This window comes from Apiospora kogelbergensis, assembly GCF_038363985.1.
Source record: "Apiospora kogelbergensis strain CBS 113332 chromosome Unknown utg000006l_segment0_segment0, whole genome shotgun sequence".
In the NCBI taxonomy this organism is placed as follows: Eukaryota; Fungi; Ascomycota; class Sordariomycetes; order Amphisphaeriales; family Apiosporaceae; genus Apiospora; species Apiospora kogelbergensis.
The window spans coordinates 3,714,091-3,735,862 of record NW_027117423.1 but is presented as its reverse complement, the minus strand read 5'-3'; the positions used below and the strand labels follow the sequence as shown (position 1 = coordinate 3,735,862).

At 51.4% G+C, this 21,772-nt stretch overlaps 4 protein-coding genes across 4 annotated transcripts; 2 read left to right on the top strand and 2 right to left on the bottom strand.

The window, feature by feature from the left end:
* Window positions 1-980: 980 nt before the first annotated feature.
* PG998_010009 (uncharacterized protein) lies at window positions 981-5,191 on the top strand (the record flags this gene model as incomplete). Its single annotated transcript, XM_066876825.1, has 5 exons — window positions 981-1,962; window positions 2,251-2,315; window positions 2,373-3,287; window positions 3,427-4,131; window positions 4,184-5,191. 5 exons carry the CDS (start codon window positions 981-983, stop codon window positions 5,189-5,191), a joined length of 3,675 nt encoding a protein of 1,224 aa, XP_066728981.1.
* A 507-nt stretch (window positions 5,192-5,698) lies between these two features.
* Window positions 5,699-8,278, bottom strand: PG998_010008 (uncharacterized protein; the record flags this gene model as incomplete). Its single annotated transcript, XM_066876824.1, has 2 exons — window positions 5,699-7,884; window positions 8,086-8,278. The coding sequence occupies 2 exons, from the start codon at window positions 8,276-8,278 to the stop codon at window positions 5,699-5,701; spliced, it is 2,379 nt and encodes a 792-aa protein (XP_066728980.1).
* Window positions 8,279-14,104: 5,826 nt separating this feature from the next.
* On the bottom strand, window positions 14,105-15,299 carry PG998_010007 (uncharacterized protein; the record flags this gene model as incomplete). The annotated part of the gene is made up of 2 exons (XM_066876823.1): window positions 14,105-14,330; window positions 14,392-15,299. The coding sequence occupies 2 exons, from the start codon at window positions 15,297-15,299 to the stop codon at window positions 14,105-14,107; spliced, it is 1,134 nt and encodes a 377-aa protein (XP_066728979.1).
* A 5,876-nt stretch (window positions 15,300-21,175) lies between these two features.
* PG998_010006 (uncharacterized protein) lies at window positions 21,176-21,559 on the top strand (the record flags this gene model as incomplete). Its single annotated transcript, XM_066876822.1, has 1 exon — window positions 21,176-21,559. The coding sequence occupies one exon, from the start codon at window positions 21,176-21,178 to the stop codon at window positions 21,557-21,559; it is 384 nt and encodes a 127-aa protein (XP_066728978.1).
* Window positions 21,560-21,772: the final 213 nt, after the last annotated feature.

Sequence of the window (21,772 nt, the reverse complement as noted above, 5' to 3'; positions counted from 1 at the left end):
TGTTCACTCTAATCCGCGAGGGATCTAACGTAATTCCATTGATGATCATCTCGACGTGCGCAAAGGTGAAGTAGCCAGGTATGATCTGGTGTATGAGAAGATGCCACATTCAAAACACTCCTGCGGTCCACCAAAGCCGAACTACATTCTTATCTGCATGTAGACATTCTCTTATCCATGGCCACTACTACGAGACCAGCCAATTCAAACCGGTAGCAGGACTGGCTGTGTACGCTACTAGCTATGCCTTCTGATATTGTCCTGTATTTACCCTGGCCCTTACAGTGCTATGTTGGCCAGATGTTGTACAATTCAACAGGTTTGAGGCTAGTGATGGTGGCTATACGGTAGGTTTTAGCAATGATTCTACTATAGCACCACGCTCACAGAGGCTGTGCCGGTAGGCTGTAAAAGAATAGTGACTAGGGAAACACGTATAATTCTATCTCCCCATAGATATGCGATGAATATTGGGTTCAGAATTCGCCCCCTCGGAAGCCCGGCTCAGCCCCCACATAAGAGATGTCAGATTCAAAGACAAAGGGAGCTGAGGAACCCCGAATGGTGAGTCTAACCAGTCGGAATAGGTCTTATTCAATATTCCGCTATGTTTTCGGTGTGCGTAAACGTTGTGTACCACAACACTGTACCCGGCCGTGGCCCCAAGACAATGTATCTACCTATAGCTACGTTATCACTCATGATTTGGGCTTTGAAAGCCCTGCGCGTTGTCGGGGTTCAGAAGTTGGGAAAGAAAATATTTGAACAATATCGTCTTTCACCCTCCCAAAACAGGTGTCTCTCGTTTCATCCCTCCAATCTTCTGGCTTCACACTACATCTCGATTCCTGGAAGACCTGTTCCAATACCAAGCTCGATTTGATATCCGGAAACCCCTCTTGCCTCGCATGGAGACTGGTGCTGAACATCAGGCGCTGGTCGACGATGGGCGTCGATCTGCCGAGCAACCAGGGGCAACAATGCCAGAAACGCCTGCCACACCCTCGTTCCGATGGCCTGGCTACCTCGCACATCAAACGATAGGAGAAGAGAATCATATTAACCATCTGCCAAGTCAAGAATTCGAGTTGGAGGCGGAGAACACCGAGCAGTCATCCGATGACCCGCGCCTACTCTGGCCGCCGAAATACCTTCGCCGTTCTGTCATTGCTACCTTCATCCTCATATTTGCCTTTCTCATCGTTGCGATAGAGGCCTTGGTCATCGTGTCCGCTAGGAATGATGGCATCGCGACAAGTCGTTCTGAGCTACACTATCTATGGACATACGGCCCGACTGCATTCCTCACCTTGGTAGCCGCCTTTTGGTCACGAGTCGAGTATCAAAGCAAACTAGTCGCCCCTTGGAGAAACCTGATGCAGCAACACTCCGTGGATTCTGAACATACACTGCTCCTGGACTATATATCCGGCCTCCAGCCGCTGATTATAGTTAAGGCCTTTCGCAATATGGACTGGATGGTGTTAATTACATGCACAGTCTCTATTTTTATTAAGATCTTAATCGTCATATCCACCGGTCTTGTCACGCTCTCATGGATCAAAGTTCATCTAAACGCTCAGCCTATAGTGTTAAAAGACACTTTCTTAAATAACGACTCCCGACGATTATCAGAGACAAAATTAACGTCGTATTATATTATGCAAGGCCTCATCAGTCAAAATCTTAGTTATCCGGATGGCATGTCTAAGGATTACGCTTTCCAATCTACAACGACAACCCTTCCAGATTCTGCCGAGACACGAGTCACTGTCGATGGACTTACAAATGGCCTCGATTGCGTCCCGGTCGACTTCAGCATCCCAAGAGGAGATTTTCAAGTCAGATTTCTTGCAGGCGGTGGAACCACTTCTAAAGGCAACGTGAATGTCAGTATTGCATCTTCCGGCTGTAATATCACAAACCAGCCGCTTGCCATTCCAGACTGGTTTAATGTCTATGGTGCGTCTGCTGGCTTTATTGCTCGATTCACAGAAACAAAATGCGATGGTACAGAAGGCGACCAAGGGAGAAGAGTCTTAGTCATGTTTGGGAATATGACTCTTCATGTCGACTATTCACGAAACCTGACTATGGATCCACATGATGCAGCACTTTACGACACAAGGCATCCTTTTATTGCAAGGTTAAATCGGAGTACTCAGATGCTCTGTTCTCCGACATATATTATAAGACGCGTTGAAGTAGTCAGGAATGGCACTCGCCCGGTGAGAGTAATACCGGTTGTAGGCAGTTTGGAGAGAACACTGAGCTATGTTCATCCCTGGAGAATCATGGACGCCCAACTCAAGTCAGTAAGTAACTTCAGATTGATCATAATAACATTCAACCAACACTGACAATACCAATAGTGGAATAATATAGGTCCTTTCCCCATGGGGCGTCTGCATGATCGAATTCACAACTGGGGAGCTCATATGGACGTTGATCAATATATGGGCTTAGCTATGGACAGCCAACTTGGCATTGATACCAGCACTTCGCCAACGGACTTACTCAACCCAAATGCCCTAAATCAGCTTGCCGAAGCCTATTATCGTCAACATGCCGCCATTATAGCTAAACAGCTGCTTATGGAGCCTGCGTCGATTGAAACTACAGGATCTTCAGTTTCTATGGAAAACAGGCTCGTCGTACGGGATTGGGCTCAATTGATGGTCGTTCTGATCATATTTTGCTTGATTCTTTGTGTCGGTTCTCTATTCACCGTCCTGGATCAGAGCATACCACGAAATCCAAGCTGTATAACTGATATGGCAGCACTCCTTCTCCATAGCCACGATCTGAAAACCACACTTCGGGGCCTCAGTGCTACAAACGAAAAAGACCTTGTTGCAGGGCTGGCTCGACGCAATTTTAAGTTGGGCACAATTCGGGATATTGTGACAAAACAGACAGAACTTATCATCCACGACGAGCAGCAATGCGATAGTGGTACGCCTCAAGGCTTTGTACGAATCCGAACTAGAAGCAACCCACACCCTCGAATACTTCATCCCGGCCTTCGTCTTGCTTTGTGCTCTGTCTTGATAGCCCTTATTGTTGGGCTCGATCTCCTGCTGCAAAGGTCCAACGAGGAAAACGGTTTACAAGATGTCGTCAGCGACAAATACATGCACTATTTATGGACCACTACACCAGCAATCATCTTGGGTGCTATCACACTAGTGGTCTCTTCTATGGACTTCCAAATCCGATCCCTAGGGCCATACATGATGCTTAGGGCGAAAATTTCAAGTGAAGCACTCCTAAAGCTTGATCATATGGTGAGTCATGCCGAGACGCATATCTATTATTATGAGCATCAAGCGCGGGATGGTGTTGAATGCGATCCCGCGGCCCAGCATCATAACCATCTCGAACCAAGGAGTCGAATATCATGAAAACTAACTGGAGTTTTCATAGGACATGTCCATCCCTCACACGATGTACAGGGAATTTAAGCTAGGCAACATAGGCGCGCTCGCAACTTCAGCAACGATATTTATCGCTTCAACATTCACCATATTCTCTGCTTCCCTGTTTCAAACACTAGACGCCCCCATCAAAGAGCTGGTCACGTTGAGGGCCAATCAGTCTTTCTTGTTCGATACATCATCGGGTTCATGGGGTCCATTAGATAATTTAAGCGCAGGCACTATCGCATCCCTTATTCTCGGAAACAATCTATCATACCCTGGTTTTACCTATGGAAACATGGCCTTTCCACAACTTCTTACAGGCTTAACAACGACATCCAACTTATCGAGTGTTTCCACCAAGGCTACCATTCCAGCAGTACGAGGCAAACTACATTGTCGCTTATATAACTCTTCCCAACACCGCCTTAACTTCACCCTCAATCATAATACGACAGACAACCCCTTAGCTGTGTGGATCGAGGGCGAAGATTGTAAATCAGGAGGCATGTTTTGCAGTACACCAAGTTCCAACTCACTAATCACAACTCACCCCAACACCTCCTATATTGGGCAAGCCCAGGAGATGGTACGCTGTCGTCCTCCCTTGTTTTCTCTTTTCTTTTCTCCCTTGAAGATCCGTATACTTGTGCCTGATGCAAGCTTTCATGCCACGACAGCGTCAACTGGTCTTTGGATCATTATGTTCGCTGTAGGAATGCACGCTTGCTCGTTATTATACTGACTCTCAACCTGACATTTAGAACTGTAACTTCCGGGGCTGCAGTGATCTGCTTTATACTTGGGGGAGAATCGAGTGGTCTGGCCAGCCTGTCGTCCAACACATTGCTTCCACGGGATGCAACGTTTCCTTCGAAGGGCTCGACGTTGATGTTACGTTTTTAGGGACAGATCTGCAAATTGATAAATCACCTGAGAATGCGCCGCGAACAAGAGAAGAAACAGTTTATGATTTACCATCGGGACGCGCAAGAGATCGATCTCAAGCTCAAGCAGCAATGGACTATAAAGAAATGGAAACGGGCCGGACAGGACGAGGGTCAGACGCTTTCTTTGATTTGCTCGTTTCGTCTCAATTCGCGATACCCATGTCTGACCTCGGCAACAAAGCCGCAGACGCCAAAGTCGTCGAAGCCATCATCTTCCAACACGGCATCATCCAGGCGCAAAACTTCGCAAATACTCGTGTGGCCGTTAATGAACCCGACGCCACAACTCTATTAACCAACTCATCCTCCAAGGTAGGCTCCGATGACGAGGGGTTCACCGTATATAACGCCACCGCCACGGACACATCGGGACAGAGGAGAAGGGTAAAGCAGGACGCCGCATCGACCCGCGCACTCCAGGGGCTTCTGGGAGCAACTCTGGTGCTCTTGGTCATCAGCTGGCTGTTCACGTTTCGGGGGACGAATGTTCTGCCGAGAGCCCCGACCTCAATTGCGTCTGTGGCGGCGCTTATAGCCGGCGGCAACTTGCTGGACAAGCTCCCGCCCGACGCGCAACGGCTGGACAAAGAGGCGTTGGCGGCTGCCCTCGGGGCTGGGACCAAGACGAGATACTGGATTGGATGGCGCACAGTGCCGGACTCCGAGACTGGACGCAAAACTAGACGCTTTGGGATATTCGCTGTGGAAGAGGATGATGATCCAAATGAGGATTCGGAGTGGGAGGGAGATGAAGAAGGTGAGCAGGCTACGGGAAGAAGCACGGCGTCGGATGGAGCGGAAGATAACGTGGTGCGACCGTAGAAGAAGTCAGCGAGGGCCGAGGGGAGAAGGGACCCGGCGCGAAGAAGATGGAGTTTGACCATTATTTATACTGTTACAATCTCAGCTTCCATATGAATTGAATTATGAGGTAGTACGCTTGGGGGCACTGAAGAAGACCATGTGTAGTGCGACGGGCAATCAGAATATCTGGTGGGAGCAAGGTATCATGTTGGGGGTAGTTGAATCATTCGGCATCCGATGGTGACAATGTAGATAGCGCGTTTTGACTTCCCTTTGGCCCCCCGAAGTTGACATCTGTCTGTAAGAAAAAGAAAGGAGGTAGACTGCTAGCTTGCCGGCGGAAAGAAAGCAGCAAAATCCGGTTCGGTGTCACTTTAATGTATTGAAACAGCATACTCTATCATAAAACCCCCCAGTCTAATTAAATCAATTGATGTCTGCTACGACGCCTCCTCATGCTACCATGCCCGCCCTGTCCTCCCGTCCACCCCATCTACCCCCGCTCCACCCGTCACTTGCCACTCATCACCGCCAGTACTCCGAAGAGTGGTACCGCGCCGCGCGATCCATATGCACGAGCTCCAGCTGTCCATCCCAATGATCCGGCGTCCCGCAGGTGCGGGCGCGGTACTCCCTTATAGCGGCCGCGACGTCGCGCATCTGGGCTAGGAACGCGCTTTTCTTGTGGTTGAAGGGGATGAGCGGCAACTTGGGTAGCACGATGCGGTCCCACGCGGCGTGGAAGATGTACGTCTTGCTCGAGGGCACGCCCGCGGCCACGTGGATGGGGCTCGCGGGACCGGGCAGGGCGTGAAGCCGGCGGTCGCGCAGGTTGGCCATGTACTCCTTGACTGCCGTCGGATACTTCCCGGCCGTGGCGGACCCGGGGCCGGGGCCGATCCAGACGGGGATCGTGAAGACGTTACCATTCCACGAGTCCCGCGCCTCGACACGATGCTGGATGTACTCGCCGTCGATCTCGCTGTAGGAGAAGGGCTCGGCCTCGTCGCCATTCGCGGAATGTAGGGGCGGATCGGGGCTTTTCGTGCTTGGGTCGGGACTTCTTCGCGTCGTGATGCCCCAGGAATCGTCGCCAAGGAGGTGAGGAGGATCTCCCGCCACGAAAATCGTGTGGGTAGGATCCAGCAACTCGTCGAAGTCGGTGGCACTGCCGCCGGGCAAACTTGGCTCGTCGGCAGAAGGGTCAGGATCCAGCTCGAGGCGAATGTGTCGCAGCCCGCTCAGCAGGGACGGGCCGCGCCCATGGAAGAGACGCTTGGCTTCCTTGATCTTCCGTTGCTGCAGCGTCGCGAGGTGCAAGAATTTCGTAATTTCCAGTACCATAGGGCCGATGGACCGAGTGGGGATTCCGGTGAGGGTCAGGGAGCGGAGTCGCGGGTTGGTGTCCGGAACAAGCGACTTGGGATAAGCCATTCTGACGCGTTCGTGGAACGTCGTCTCAGCGAGCGCGTAAGCGGCCCGCGCCGCTAAGCCATCGGCGCCTACTGTGGGTATATTGGTGACGACTGAGTGGTGGACGCGGAGTGACCGTAGGTTCGATGAATAGACGGGGCGGGACAAGTACTCGAGTCCGAAAAGCCCATGGATCTCCAATGATGTAGGAAGATTGGCAGGAATAGGGCAGCTTTGTGGTAAGAAGCGACACGACTCGCATTCAACATGCTGCAATCGGCCAGATGATGCTCTCATGACTTTGCTGATGCCCCAATTGGTAAATTTGTTACCGCTCAAGTACAGATGGGTCAAGCCGCCCTGGGTGGATCGGACGCTATGGTTGATGACGTTTGCCGTTGTCGCTGTGTCTTCAATCGCGTCGCTAAGGATGATATTTTTCAATCCTTCCGCATCATCGCGCTTCCGGTGATCGAGGCCGTTGGACCTCTGGACTTGCCATTCCTGTAAGCCCTCTTGGTCGGCGCGCTTGCTGTATAAGGGGGCATCTGCGAAGTAGCGCTGAGGATGGTGGTAGCCAAAGCTGTAGTCAGACTCCTCGATGAAATCAAAGGTGCCGAATGGTCTGCTGCCGACCTCTTGAGGCCTCACGAGTCGGCCTTCAGTAGCGAAGTGGGTATCTGAGCGAAATGATATTGAAGAAAAACAGTAATGCAGCAAGTCGTCGAGAGAACCGTCTGTGAGGTTGTTGTGGGATACGTCTAGGCTCCATAGGCGAAGGCCAAAGGCTTGGAAAAGGGCACTGGCTGTGCTATCAACCATTTCTCGGCCTTGGACCTTGAGAACCCGAAGCTCGGGGAGGAATTCGGGATTCAGAGAGTTCTGGGCCGCGCTCTTGATCGAGCCAGGGATGAACGACACGTCCAGATAGACCAGGTCGCGGAAGTATTCGGATAGGAAGATCTTAGAGCTCAGCTCATGCCGACAGCGACTCAGGTCCAGTAGCTGTAGTGGGTTTTGCGGCTGGTTCGTGGGTTGGCTGCCATTGGGCGACGGGGACACCAAACTTCCAGGGTCCAGCTCCGGGTGTCCATCAAGTAGCAGGCAGACCAGGCGAGGGAATAGCTGCGGGAGTTGTTTGAAACTTTCCGATATGGCACGTTCGCTTGCTTCCGTCGAGTACAACCCCGAAGCTAGGACGGCGAAGTGGCGGAAGTCCAGCGAGCGGACCAGAGCCCGAGTGCTCGGCCTGACGGAATGGACATGACTGCCGACGAAGTGTCGATACCATGCCAGGTCTAGGTAGAGGTTTTGATGTTAGTGAGGCAGTTCCTGACGTTTTCGGTGAGTTCATGAACGTCGCCCATGCCAGTTCGTCCGTCGCGGGCGCGTGGCGCGATTGACCGCCACTCTGGAGCCGAGACCCGGGCGCGCATCGTCCGACCCTGCCTGCACGAAGCGCCGGCGGGATGGAATCAAATAACAATTCGCTCTCTTACCATCATTGGGATGCAAACCGAGATCCCGCACCGTAATCAGGGGATCCAGCCACAGACGCGGCGCGAATTGGTGATACCATTGCGAGTTGACGAGGCAGCCGCGGCGCCAGTCGGCAGCCGTCAGGTACGGGGCCGCCAGCTGCAGCCAGTCGGGCGCCAAGGTAGCCTCCTCGTAGGAGGGGAGGACATCCATGTTCCCTTTTTCCTTGTTTCTTTGTTGCTTTCTGCGTGGGGTTTGCGCCTTGCTTTGCCTTTAGCCCGGCCGGAATAATTCAATCGTGAAGGACTGCAGCGGTGTGGTTCTCATCGTATCCGACAAGTCAGCGTCCCGGATCACCAAATGCGCATTCTTGCTGGCCTGGTTTCGCCTTCAGAAGAGACTTGGATGACGTCTTGTTGCTGTTCTTGTCTTGTGGCCTGCACAGCCGACCCTCTTGTGTGCGTGGTTGACTGGAGCAAAGGCGGGGAATCTGTGTGCGGTCCGTCAATCAGCCGTCTTACAGCTGGCGGCTCCGTGCGCTACCCCTTTTCAAGGGGCGACAAATACGAATCAGTGCAGTTCAGATCCGGATGACTCTACACACAACGCTTTACTAGTTGCTGTGCTTTCTTTGCGCCGAGAAGCAATACGGTTTTCTCTAGCACTCCGCTCATGAATATTTCTCATTATTACCTCCACAGCCCTACCACTCATGTCGCGGAGTCAGACTTCTTGTGAGGTGGCGAATACCTACATTGGCCATGGTATTTAGTTGTCGAGCTCATTAATCTTTTGCCAGCATCTAGTTGATGGCTACACAAGGACGTCAAGGGTCGACGCCCGCCAGCGGTGCACTCCACGCCTTCTAGATTAGGTGTAGTTTAGCTATTTCAACGATCCACCCCAGAACACTTCGGGACTCGGCACTACTATCAACGGCTGCTTCCTCATGTCTACATTGCACTCTCGGGGTTTTTTTTATATATATAAAGAAGAAAATACCACATCTTAATATGGCAGGGGAGACCACTCCCGAAAGAGTACATCTGACACACAGGAGTGAGTGTGGTCTTGACTCGAAAAGAACGGGCCTTCGAGACTGATTCACACTGCATGCTGGCATCCCGCCGGCAGTTCATTAATACTAGGCCTCCATTGGCAATATCCTCTGTTCCATGCTTGGGGTAGCACCGCCTTGGATAGCACCTAACAATCTGAGTTAGCCTATGTTGAAGCTCTATCGAATCGTGATCGGCACTAAAAATAGGAATCACAGTCGCCAGTAAGGGTGGTTATCTTTCATGGCTTGGGCTTTTTCATCATGCTTTGAACCGTTTATCCGTGGTATTTACAGTATGACACCTGAACTACAACTCACATTGCGCTGGTGTTTCTCCGTACCTTCGAGGTAACTGCTCATGGGGGACCAGTATAGCCATTCACGAGCTGGAAGGGTTGATCAGGCTGCAACACAGGTACTGCCTACAGTTAAAAGCAGTATGTGGTCATTATCTGAATGGTTCCCTCTCGATAAATTAAAAGTAGAAACCAAGACGATAGCAACCAACCAATCATCAAGTAACTAGTCCGGATATTCATATTTTCACCCCTCTGCAGTCTCACTAGAGCGACTGAACGTGTTCATATTTACCATCCAATACACGTCAAAAATACAACTCAACCCTTCCGTCTGTCAGTGTTCTTCTCCAGCCTATCCTCCGCATAATGCGGAGCAGGCTTAGTTGAAATCCGGAAGAGAAAAAGACAAAAGAGGTGGAAACAAACTATAGTCAGTCAGTCGGTACCTAACCATAGCTGTGTAACTTCCACTCTGAGTGCAGAATCACATTCGTGCTTATATATATATATACATCCAGCCTCCGTTATGAGCCATACAAAATGCCCATAGCCCCTAAAGCCGCGACGCAGACACGTATACGCGCGCATAATAGAGGGTCTGTGCTACCGAGCCCAGCTTTGCCCAGCCCAGCCCCCAAGCGAGCAGGTCCTGTGACCAGCAAGCTCATGCGGGTTGGATGTACGTTCCATGCCTGGTAGTCCCACTTCCTCTTTTACTTTCCGATACTTCTATCTCGGGGGACGGACTTTGGGGGCTGGCCTTATGTGGCTTGGGTTGATCGACTGCCACTGCTGCAGCTCATGCAGGGTTTGACTGGATAATAATTATTCATTTTTTGACCTGTCGATGCTGTGGATTTTGCCCAGTCATTCGTGGGCGGGTTTCACCACATCAACTAAGCTGATAGTCTGTTTCTTCCTTGTCCTATGTGCAACGTTGCAGAGACAAATCGTTCACTCTGGCTACATATATTGGTACAACCGGGGAAAAGAGAGCTACGCTCAACCCGGAAGGAGGTAATAGATCAAATCGGTACTTCATGGGCGTGGAGCTAAAATTTTAAAAGCGACAAAAGGCTTACAAACACAGACTGGTGACGATGGCAATGACGTGTAACGCTTGCATTAGGAAGCATCAAAGACGAAGACGAGAAGGAATCAGGCTAAGCGCTCGGCTATTCCGTCTTCCCGACTTGACTAGACGCGATGTCACGGTAGATGGTTGCCTCTATATGATAGCAGGAACGACTAAGGACATTGAAGGGCAGGAATTGTATCTTGTTATTCGAGGAGAAATGGGACTCCTCGTGGAAACCGCCCACCTGCCGTCCGGCCGGTTGAATGGGGGCGGTCCGAATGACAATGAAGGGTGCCATGTTTTTGCGTGTGTCTGTCTTGGTTCGCTTGACTTAAGCGCATGATCTCTATCTTCGCAGGCAAACAGTCGTTAGCTAAGCATGATGGCCCATCAACACAGCTAAACGCGTAGCACGTTCTATTACATAAGGACGATCCTCAGACGCCTTCCATCTCCGGGGCTGGGTGTGTATGCTTTGCTCTTCCTACTTACACACCTCGTCGTTTTTGCCGCCGAGTCAGAAACCTGGGACGACCCCGCAACGGGGGCTGCTTCCTCTCTTCCAGTCGGTCGATAAAACATCCAAGTCAGATGATGCATGTGCATGGAGTGGGTGTTCTGGTGGTGGATTCCAGGGTGGTAATCAATCTCGGATCGTCAGAAAAAGGGGGGATGAAGAGGTTACCGTACTTAGTCAAGGTCGCAACGTAAGCTTGTAGGGCTGGGAGGGTGCCATCGGCTCCTTCGGCTTCTTCTTTTCGCCCATGATTCTCATCGATTTAATTTGCCAATAACCTACCTGGTCCTTGTACACGCCATGCCCTGCAGTGCCATCAATGGCAGATGTTCGAATCCACACCTTACACACCTTAGCACTGCTACCACACGTAGCACTAAGCCAGGTGGTGGACACTCTGTATTTGGAATTGAGGATCCGCGGAAAGTCGTTCATGAGGGATCCGGCCTCAACAAACTACCCGACTACCCGTCGGGTTCGAGCTGGGCGGAGTTCGGCGTTGTTGCAGGGGTGGCTGTGATGTGGTTTCTGTACCGACGGGATGGATCGTGCTAATGCAGTAAGCAAATAGTGATACGCAACAGTATCCATGCCGATAATTGCGCTTCGACCCTGCCCGGCCCCGCCTCTCTGTTTGTTTTCCCTCATCTCTCTCTCTCTATCTTTTCGAAATTCCGTCTGGATGATGCCTATCTAGCGCGTGTTTGATGTGCGAGTGAGGCAGAGATTGCATGGTACATGCATGATACCTACTTCGTGTGCCACTGTCGTTGGCTGCACTAGCGAGGGCAGGTGTGGTGACAGTGCATTGCATCGAATGCATGTCTACTACATGAAGCATAAGTAGATACATATTACATGTTTGCAAGCCTTTTGGGCGCAGAGAGAGAAAAGAAAATGAGATCAATCTGTCTGGTGTCTGCATGCTGCCCCCAACGGAAAGCTTGGCAAGGGAAAACCGTTGCGTTGCGGTGAGCTTAGGTTAGATCTCTCGAGCGTGGCCAGTCGGTTTGTTGGCGCCCAACGGCCCGAGGTTAGGGGGGCTAGGGGTCGGCAGTGCCGCCAGCGAAGCGCTTCTCCGTAACGGTTTGCTTACATGCGATGGCCATCTTGCGCCATGCATACAATACGACTTCTCATTCACACACTTCTGGTCATCCATCTGGTGGAACATCCGCGCGGTCCTGTTTTGCCTTGCTTTGCTGCTTGCTTGCCTGCTTGTCTGATTGCCCACACATCACACATCTCATAATATCAGCTCTCGTTCAAACGCGCCACCGTGTTTCCTTTTGGGGAGGTGTGGTGGGACAAGACCGGAGAATACCAAACATATATGACCCCGGAGTTGTGAATGCGGACATCGTCACAGACGCCACTCGTTCACACCTAGGTGAACATAAACATCTCTTCGGGTCTAGCGAAGACACACAGCTGATGTGCATGTAGTGAGACATGGAGGATTGATGGTGTACATAGCTAGTGGAAGATAACGATTACAAATATTGTTGATACGTATGCAGTTTATTATCCGCGGCGACGGCATGGACATCCTCTTAATTTTACCGCGGAGTATCTTTCTTTTCGACGCGCTAGATAGCCTCTGTCTGACTCTCATGCATGTCATCTACCGCACTAGAGTCATGACGCAGTGTCTTTCCCCAGGAACTAATGGATCGACCTGGCATCGCGCCCAGCTGTGTTAAAGCGAAAACAGATGGAAGAAGGAAGGACAGGAAAAAGAAAATGTCTACTTCCCTGTCATTACTAGCGTACTTTGATACGTCGCTTTACAGTTATGACCCTGCAGCTGTCAGGCTTGTCATCTGATGATTAATATCCACCAGAAAAGGAGACAAGGATCATGTCACAACCTTGCTGGCGCCATTCATCCGTAGCTAGCGGCGTTTCTGTCTGACCTCGATGATCGTCGGCTGTTCATTCGCTCCTGATCGTGCCGCTTGCCGCGACAAGTTCGTCGATTGGACTCGCCAGTGGTGAGGTGTGATGATTTGCCGCGTAATTCCACCGCGGTCGACTAGTATGTGACGTTGCACGAAACAGGCAAATCCCGCCTCTTTTCACTCTTTCCCCCTTCATCTTCGGATTTATCTAGTCCCCCGATCCATTCCGTATGCTCTTCTGTCTGATTCGGATGTAGCAAGTGAATATTTCGAGGTTTAGGACGCGTGTAGTAGATTAACAAGTAAGCTGAGGGTAGCCGGGTAGATGTGGCTGGCTTTGGCTTGACTGTCTCGGCCACATACAGGACAGGTACTCGAGAGGAGCGCGGATAGCTGCCGCATCGACACTTGCATCTAAGACATGAGAAACAGGGGCCATAATGCGGGGTTTTAATGGAATTCTCTTCTCATTCCCCAAAGGAGGCGACTCGTAGATCGCGTCTCGATATGAAACCTGCAAGAAAACAAGACGAGGAGAATGGACGCGTCCTTCTCGTGCGTATAGTGATGGATGATCTGTTTGTTTTATTATTTTGATTGCTCATGATTTCTGTAATGCTGTGGCAAGCACCTCGCAATATGAATCCCAACCCAAACGTGTGCAAGTGTTTCTTTGACTTGGTAGAAAGATCCAAAAAAGAAAAAGAAATCCAGCCTCACACACTACTCCCGAAGCAAAGCAAAGAAGAGCCCCCCCTTTTTAGCGTGCCTCTTCGTGAGTCAATCACGTCCGGCCCCCGAAGATGATACATGCAAATTCCCCCAAACAGTTGACTGTGTATTTCCTCCAAAAAGTAAATCCCTTTCCAATGGGGTGTAATCAGACCAAACTCCGGATACAACACATAAATCCAAGAACTCCGTAAGATGTGCCATGGTATATTGCGGTGGACCTTTGTAACGCCCCGGCCTAGTAGCCTTCGAAAGAGAGGTGGTCGTTCATATTCGTGGGCACCCGTTTGCGATATTAGAATAAGGCTGCAGCGATAGTGATAAGAGGAGGGGAGTGAGGGCGGGAAATAGGAGGCGTGACCGTGTGCTAGTTATCGCGGGCGCTGCTGCTGACAGACTTGGGTGCCTCATGCATCTTCGATTTGTTTCTCTTTTTGATTTCTTTTCTCTTCTCACATCTCGCCATCCGCCATCCGTTGCTTCCTCATTGGGGGCCTCCGGCGCTTGGTATTGTTCCTCTCCTCTTCATACTTCCGGACCGCATTTTCGTTGTAGTCTGTCCGCGTCATGGGCCGGTTGGGCTCCGTATGCAGCCTCAAGTGTTGCCGCCAGTTGTCTCTCCGGTTGAACCTCTTATCACAGAACTCGCATGCCACTTCCACACCCAAGCCATGCTTGCTATAATAGACTGTTAGCAATGTGTATTATATCAAGGGTCCGAAGACGGATGGATACTTACGTGTTTTGATGGCGTCGGAGATGTTCACGTCGTTTGAACGCCGTTTGCTTCTCACATCCGGGGAAATCACACATGTGTACCGCCTTGGGGATCTTGGACACGGGGATCTGTTCCTCGCTGATCTCCTTCTTGGCCTCATGTCGCCCATGGACCTTCTGAAGCGACGACCCCCTCCGTTGAGCGTTGTCCATATAGACCTTGCGCTTCACGTTGCTCCGTAAGACTGATGCAGGTGCATTCGCCCTGGTGTCGATGTGGATGTGCATGTTGGAGGGCTCGGGTATGCCGTAGTAGTTGCAGTCCAGGGGATGGCTATTGGTCATCTGTGGCGGCCAAGGAGGATACTCATCGTAGTCCTGGTTGAAAGTGTAGGAGGGCGTGGGGCCCATAGGAGGCGACAACTCCATGGGAGGCGACGTCGCCGTCGTCATGGATTCATGTAGTGGGTAGTGCTGCAGTGCATGGGGGTTGGTGGACTCATAAGGGTTGCCGGAGGGCGGCATAGAGGTCCCCAGGACATGGTTGAAGTCGAAGTCGAGCATCTGGTCGTGGACCTGGAGCTTGCGCATTGGTGTTGAGAGCATGTTTTCAGAGTTCATGGAAGGGGCGTATTCAGACTTGGCGTCGACGGGATAGTATCCGCTGAGGTCAGAGGTTGGAGGGGTCATCTCATATCCCATGGAAGCGGAGCATATGACGGGCTCAAATTCCTCCATGGCGCTTCTGGGGGGCTGATGTGAGCTGGGAGTGGGCGACCTGCCAGATGTCGGTGTGTATGGGTCGCAAGAGGAAGAGGCGGTCGAGAAGCTCCTCGCGGAAGAGGCACTGGAGGCTGGTTGGCTTCCGAAGTCGAGATCCTCGTCGTTAAAGCCAACACGGAACCCTATGGGCAGTCGCTGCTGTTCCATTGTGTGACGCTAGTGGGACTGGTAGGTATTGGGTATCACAAGGACCCCGTGTTCCAATAGCCGAGAGCAGCGGAAAATGTTCAACAGCCTGTAGACCTTTGGGGCTGGACGTCACTGGACGGCGGCGGCAGACTGAAGACAGACGAATAGATAGATGATGGTCTCTCCTGGGAATTGCTACGAAGGAATGAAGAGGATATCTCATTAGATATACTGGAGGATCGATAAGCCGCAAAGACGAAATCTAAGATTGATCCAAGCCACTCCCTGGAAGGAACTACTGTGTTTCATGAAGTGACCAAAGTGGCATGGTTAAACACAATGCTCAATTTGGAGGGGAGACTCTCGGCCCGCGTAGGTACAAAGCAAAGCAACGAGAGCCGCGGGCAGGAATGAGGGTGGGCGTGTGGTAGTGGCGTACCCAGCAGCGGTGCTTGAAGAGAAGTGACATGCAAGCTTCCCATGTCGAGAAGGGTATGGACGAGCATGGGTGTAAGATGGGAGGATGTGCTGGGGGTGGATGTAATATGACGAACCTGCCTGGCCTCCATCACTCAGAACTACTTGAAATACCCTTGTAGGTTAAGCGAGAGGGGTCAGGTCAATAGGACGGAAATCCACGGCGGACTATTTGGCTGTTGTATTGTCCATGTACCTCGCCAGCCAACTGACGACCCAGAGACCTGGTTCAGTCCAGGTCTGGTTACTAGCGCGTCGGAATTCCAACAACCAACACCACTCGAAAATCCACTTTGAGAGCTGCTTGCCGGAGTAGACCGTGAGTATCGACCCTTATTATTAGAAACCCTGAAGCCTCCTTCGCCCATGCAGGCATATAGGAGCTAATGCAGCTTTACACAAGCAACTCCTCGTCAACTGACCTTCTAGTCGACCGGACACGAAGGAGCCGCAGAAGAGCAACTGTCTATCTGACCTTTCAAGACACCTCTCCTGAGGTGTCTGCCACCCGCAGACCTGTCTTGATAGTGGGAGGAATGGGCAAAGTTGGATCGCAGCCCCGCGGTCTTAGTGGCTTTTGATAAGACAAGAACCAGATCTGCGGAGTGGCGTCCTCTTTGCGGACAATAGAGTCCAGACCCCCGATTCAGACCTGGGCCTACTAATTGGAGACATCGAGAAACGGCTCTGTGACTGTATACGGGCAGATGATGTCAGGAGATTCGTGTGATCACGTAGACGCTGTGTGTGCGTATGTCGTGTCTACGTCCGAATGCATCTTGTTCTGTTCTGCCTGGACCTGCAGGCCCAGTGTTTGCCTAGCAACCAGAGGTCATCGCCTTGTCACGTCTAAAGAAAGCTCATGAGGCGTGACATCCTGGTCGCCCACGAGTTATTGTGCTTGATGCAGGGGGTGGAGCCAATAGCGACAGCCGGCAGCCGATGCAAATGCTTCGAGATTCCAATATAGTGACATTGGGGGCCGAGGTCGATGCGGTGGCCTCGCAGCTTGTCATTGGGGGGCAGCTCTCTTTTCTCTCTGGAGGGATGGCGATCATACAAGGCAGTCCCTCCTAATGGGGGTCCGGATTAGACGCAACGGGAATCCTGGGGAAGATCAACGATTTAATCCTGGCTGCGTGTAGTAATCAGTGCCGCAGTATATTTGGGCGAGTCGAATGAATGCGCTGGCCGGACGAAAAAATGTGGCCGACCGCCCATGCAATGCCGTGCATTACCGAGCGAAGACGCCCCTGGGTCGTGTCATTTAGATTGAACAGCTAGCTATTCCTTTTTCTTCTTTCTTCTCTCTTTCGCATCAAGACGATATGCAAAGAACCTACGTATGCCAGATGGAGTTTTCTTGCTTTTGGGATCTTTTAACCTGTTAGTGAGACTGGGTGGAAGATGGCTTGGCTAGACTTGGCTTGATGGGGGGAGGGGAGAGGGGGGAGGCGCATCTGAACACAATCCCCTGTCTAGACTCTGAGCTCGGACTCTCTCGCTGCTCTCCCTGTCTACGTAGAGACGACCCTCCTCCTTGTTGCATTGGTTGTAAGGCTACTCATTGCATGAACAAGAGGTTCAAACACAGGGCCAGTCAGGTTCACTGCCCAATGCATTATCCGACCTGGGTCGAGACCAGCAAAGGAGATTCTTTGCTTGCGTAGGGTCCCCTACCCGATCCCTGTTCTGTTCTTTTTTGCGTAGGGGGACACCCAAAGCCAGTCAAGGCTGTCTGCTGCCAGTCTCTCGACATCTGTCCTCATATCGACAATTGATCATCCTGCCCTGCGAATTGTTTGATTCGACTGACGCTGAGTGCGCCCGAGCTATACCGCATTCCTTAGCCACATACTGCTTTGCCTTGTCTTGGCGGCGGTGGGAATGGTTGAAACTGATAGCCTTCCGGTTAGGAATGGGCAGAAGCAACGAGGGAGTGAGGTAACTCACACTTAGAGAGAGGTTCGCGCGTATACCTAGCGCTTCTACGACTGTGAGAGTGCCTTGTCCCAAAAGAGGCCGATCTGTGTGCCAGTCGCCGAGTCTATTTGCCCACGACTGACACTACCTGGTTCGAAGTATGCAACATTGTTTGCGGCCTGGGGAGCTGTGGTGTGTACGATCATCAGCACCTTAGTGATCTACAGTGTAACGGCTTTTGCTTTCTTTGCTTTGTTGTAGCAAAGTAGATAGCAAAGGGTGGGCTGTAGGTAGTGGCCGATCTGATTGATCGGCACGAGACAAGAACCCTGTGCCTGGCGTGCCGAAAGTGAAGTGGACATGGGAGCAGCGCCAGCACCAGCGCCAGCACCAGCGCCCAGTTGCACCCCCCTCACCCCTGCCCGAAGATTCGGCCGTAAGCTAATCGTACCGACCAGGGGCTCGTCTTGGAGATGGGGAAGGCCTAAGATTGTTTTAATTAGCAATTACTTGCCCGAATCCGTCACTTTCCTCATCTAACAATGGAAAGCTCGTAACATCCTAGTCAATACCATGCGACGAGGAGGACTTCATGTTTGTCTACGTCGCTCAGATGCATCTTGACGCTAAACCCTACCCAGCCACCAGCTCGAGCAGGTCAGCGAGTGGGATCGCTCCATGGAGAAGCCCAGACCCCGACGATATCACGCCCGGCTGGCCTGTCAAGATACATGGCAGTTTCGCCTTATCCCACCAAGCCCCGTATTTGGAATCTACTGCAAAGTTGCAAGTAAACCCTAGCCACGTAGGCAAACAGTTTTCTTGGCCTTCACCGGTTTCCATGAGTCTGGGCCCCATGCCGGTGTAAGGAGCATGAATGACAGGGTCTTTTCAGAGATTCGAATGGCATGTCCGATTCTTTGGCATCGTGAACGGATTTTGCCTCCTTCCTCTTCTTTGGCGGCTAGCTCTCCTGACGGTAACATGAACGTTGGGCTCGCGTTACACACAACTCCACACACTCTCTCGCCCATTGTTGTATCACACCGGGCGATGGCAGCCGTCGGGTACGACCACAGGCATTGGCTGGCGGTGATACCATACTTCCGCTCCACCTGGCGGCGGCGCGGAGTCTATCAACAGCGCTGCGCGTCCAGGACGAGACCACCACTCACATATCTCGAAGGGCCGCCAGATCATGATCCCCCTGATGCTTAGAACAAGTCCCATCCCTGTCTGCCGCCCCAAAAGACGATATAGGCTGTTTCGACCACATGATATGCACGAAGCGACTCGACGATTCTGGCCAGCCTCTGACGATCCCGAGTGTGCCGCTCTTCATCCTTGATTCATCTGCAGGCAGCCGTTTTTTGACAGTTTGGATGCTGCAATGCGTGTATCTGCATACAATGCGTATCACCTCGACCATTCGCCTTTCGGGTTCCAGCAGATGCCGCAATGATGGCAGCCATCGTGATTGGTTCATTTCGGTTCATCAAGGGGCCACGATCCTAGTAGGTTCGCACTCTAATACTCCCACCACTCGCGTCACGGCCAAAGCGCCGCGGCCTGCAGCCTGCAATGGCAAAATACTGCAACAGGACTGCTGGATCTGCGTAGGTATAGTGAGAGCCATAATCAACAGCCGGCCGCGTGTCTGCGTTGATGGACTCGGTGTGGCTTCCATGAGGGGAAACGATAATGACATGTCGAAATGCCTCCTTCTAGGATCCTGCAACGCGTGCGTTTACAATGGAACTAAAGCAATGGACGCAATATTCTATCCATCAGAGGCCAGTCTGATGAGTTCGTCGTTGTATAAATAGCCCAGACGACGCCCCTATCTGGGGATTAATTTGTAAGGTCTTTGATCTTTCTTGCATAGTAGTCACTTATCCATATCACTTCCAAAAGTCTCACATCTCACTCAAACTCAACCTCCTATCATCAAGTACCAACCAGCATGTGTTTCAGAAAGATCGTTCTGTACAACTGCCCTCTGGAGCACGTACAGAGTACAACAGAGATAGAATGCGACGTGAAGAAGGCTGGAGAGGAGTGCAATAATGACGACCCCGATGAGCCAGACCAGCATCTGGGAGGACTTGTGAATCAGGAGGATTACTCTACTGATATTTGCTCGACGTGTGGGAAAGAAACCGGCCATGATTAGTACGTTCTCGATTTCGGTCCCGATTTTTGATCTTCTCTCTTCATCACTAGAAATCAAATTTGGTACAGATAACGACCGTTTATCTAACTTTTGATTCCAAAATAGGGATGCAGTTTGTAGACTGCGAACTGCAGATAGTGGCATCTTGCTGAGAGCCACCTTTTGATGGCAGTGGAAAAGGGGTAGGAGGTTGGCGGCAACCTGGGTCGGGTGGATACTTTGCTTCTCTTTGCAGTCTTTTCAGTATATCGTTTCGACTCTTACAACTATGAATAACTATGGAAGATCGCTTGCTATTATCTCAATTAATAATATATCAAATGTCTCTCTTTCAGCCTCATGTGTAACAGTTCCCCAGCGTGGCGCCTGCATCGACGCAGTGCACGGGGATTGTGTAACAAGACAGCAGCACTTGCTTTGATATTAAACAACATCCTGCTATTAATTAGTTCTTCAGGCCTGCTTACTAATATTTCTGTGTGCTTCCAACACCACATGGACAACCTTGGAGCTCGAAGTTGGAGGGCCACCACTCCAACGCAGGTCGCTGAAGATTACTTGCATTTGCCGCGCGGGCAGAAGATGATAATATGTGAGGCAAACATACGGTAGCGAATCGTTGTGACGGACCAGGACTCGCTTTTCCGGAGTCAAGCCCACCAGTCCCGTGTGGAATTAGGCAGTTTCCAGTGGTTCTTCCGGCTCGGCTCGGAGAGACATTGCATACCTGCTGCCATGTAACCTGCATTACTTAGCGCTATATCGAATGAGGGATTCAGCCAAGTCGGCTAGCGACAGGAAAGCAATGGAAAGGGAAGGAGAATCACAACGATCAACTTGAAGGACGCTCAGACTAGTGAACTGCAGTCAGTTATATAGGATATATTAGCTATGAGAACTATAGGTGATGGCAGTGGCGGGCGTAGAGGGGGGAGGCAATGCGGCGTTGAGTGATGCATATGTAGGACAAGTGACACAGCATATCAACGAGGCCAATCCAAATGGCAGACTGTTCCAGTTACCCGACTCTGGACGATTGCGTAAGAGTCTAGATCCCGAGGCCTGGATCACAGATGGACGTCTCTCACGATGCCCTCCTTGAATCGTCGGAAGAAACAGAGCTGACGTTGACTTTAACTCGTTACAAAAGGAACAATTCCATGCAAGGCCAAACCTTCTTTCACATCATTTCACTTTCAGCGGGCCTGCTAAAGCTTAAAATGTCCTCGCTCGTTAATAAATCCAGCCGCAAACTCCACTAGCAGCGCTACCGAGCTAACACTTTTAGCGAGGTGCCCCTAAACAACAAACACCAAACATCATGACTGCTTTCTTTGAGGCTGGAACACTTGGGTGCGATCGCCTCGTGGTTCTGCTGGGAGGAGACTCCAAAGGCCCACGTGTCAAGCTTCAATCACCTTCCGCATCTGGAACGATCCCATCATGTCTGCATGACCGACTCCGACGCTCTTCGGCTTCCCGAATCAAGAAGCCCCCCAGCCCCCGCTCAATATGTCTTTCCAAAGCTGCCCAATCCAATAGTTTACCGACCATCCTAGTCAACTGTGTCCAGGAAGATCCCTATGAAGACTTTGCAGAAATGAGGGGTTGCCGCCGTCCCTTCGCCGCATCGGGGCCCGAGTGGGAATGCGGTGCGTACCCTTGCCGGAACCAAGATCTCGACCGTTGCGATGTAGATGATTGAGGGGCGAGGGGAGGGGCAGACAACATCCTTACTCCCACACGCATGCCCCGAGAGACGCATAATGTGAAATGCTCCTCACTATCTATGCACCGAACCGCTATATACATACCAAACATATACAGCATACAGCCTTATGTACGAAACCTAGCCGCATTCCAGAAGGTACCGGCTGACTAGTCGGCGTTCAAGATTACCTGGCTATCAATCCAGGGC